At 54.7% G+C, this 1,562-nt stretch overlaps 1 protein-coding gene across 1 annotated transcript in view; it reads right to left on the bottom strand.

Moving 5' to 3' along the window:
- Window positions 1–1,562, bottom strand: part of IL11RA (interleukin 11 receptor subunit alpha) — a gene marked incomplete at its 5' end in the record, with an annotated part of 35,391 nt that overhangs the window by 31,460 nt on the left and 2,369 nt on the right. The window contains one exon of the mRNA XM_015406478.1: window positions 807–1,129. Coding sequence (XP_015261964.1) covers window positions 807–1,129 — 323 coding nt within the window. The remainder of the gene's footprint in view (window positions 1–806; window positions 1,130–1,562) is intronic.

The following is a 1,562-nucleotide window of genomic DNA, read 5'->3' as shown; positions in this document are numbered from 1 at the left end:
AGTTCGAGATCCAAGTGTGCCGCATGACGGAGTGAGCTCCCGTCTCTAGTTCCAGCTCCTGCCAACCTAGCAGTTCGAAAGCAAGAAATTGCAAGTAGATAAATAGGGACCACTTCGGTGGGAAGGTAACAGCGTTCCGTGCGCCTTGCTGTTTAGTCATGCCGGCCACATGACCACGGAAACGTCTTCGGCTTGGAAACGGAGATGAGCACCGCAACCCTAGAGTCAGACTCGACTGCCTTTCGAGCAAGGGAACCTTTACCTTTACCTTACAATCTAACAGCTACCAGTCAATTTACATCCTTCTTACACAATCAACCCCAACGGGAGTTTCTAGAATTGTACACCCGCTTCTCCTTGCTTGAAAGTCTTCTAAAGGGGGAAGTTTCCTTTTGTGGTTACATTGAAGTTTAAATTGATATTTGTTGCTGGTCCTACAAAAGGCCCATTAAGCAGCTGACAATCGTAGACGGAGCGCTCCTGTCTTTCTCAACTTATAAATAAGGTTTTTGCAGAGTATATATTTGTTGTTTGACTCTTCTAACACTGCAGCTTGAGTTTCCACAGATTTTGGAAGCTAAGCAGGGTCAGCCCTGGTCAGTACTTGGATGGGAGACCACCACGGAAGTCCGGGGTTGCTACGCAGAGGCCGGCAAGGGCAAACCACCTCTGAATGCTAAGGAGTTGCCATTCGATGGCAAATAAAATAAAACCCTTTTTCTCTTTTGCATACACACACACACACACACACACACGTGCACACGCTCCCAGGAGTGGAGAGGTTCCGCAGTGGAGCCAGGACTTACGGCCGAGGCGCAGAGTGACGGAGTTGAGCAGGAGTCCGCTGGCGTCGTGGCAGCTGTAGATGCCTTCGGAGGAGAGCTCGGCCTGGGGCAGGATCAGCTGCCCGTGCTGGACCACGGAGCCCTCTGGCAGGGTTCCGCAGTGGAGCCAGGACTTACGGCCGAGGCGCAGAGTGACGGAGTTGAGCAGGAGTCCGCTGGCGTCGTGGCAGCTGTAGATGCCTTCGGAGGAGAGCTCGGCCTGGGGCAGGATCAGCTGCCCGTGCTGGACCACGGAGCCCTCTGGCAGCACGGGGGAGCCCTTCCACCGCCATTCCGGCACAGCCCTGCAAGCCAGGGAGCAGCATGAGGCGCAAGCAGGGTCACAGAGGACCAGAGTCACAGACCCCCCCCCCCCCCGGTTGCACGACTCTGCACAGCTCCAAGCCCGGCCACGATGTTCCACAGCCACAATGCCAGAGGCCCACAGGCTGTGGTGGAAGGACATGAAAGGGCTGGGGGGGGGGGGCGCTTCAGTGACAGGGTCAGGAATAGGGATGGGGGTTGGAGACGGAAGAAAATTTTGCTCAGTTCAGAAATTGCAAAAGCTGTGTGCAGAATTTGGTTTCAAAACTCAATTTGATTTGAAGAGTCATTGACACATGAGACGAATATGAAGCGTTAACCCAGGGGGTGTCAAACATGTGGCCCAGGGGCCAGATCAGACCCCCGGAGGGGCTTCCATCAGGCCCACAGTGGAACTGGCCATCTTCTGCTTCC

The sequence above is a fragment of the Gekko japonicus genome, unplaced genomic scaffold (assembly GCF_001447785.1).
Source record: "Gekko japonicus isolate JY-2015 unplaced genomic scaffold, Gekko_japonicus_V1.1 scaffold4286, whole genome shotgun sequence".
NCBI classification, from domain to species: Eukaryota; Metazoa; Chordata; class Lepidosauria; order Squamata; family Gekkonidae; genus Gekko; species Gekko japonicus.
This window is presented reverse-complemented; position numbering and strand designations above follow the sequence as displayed.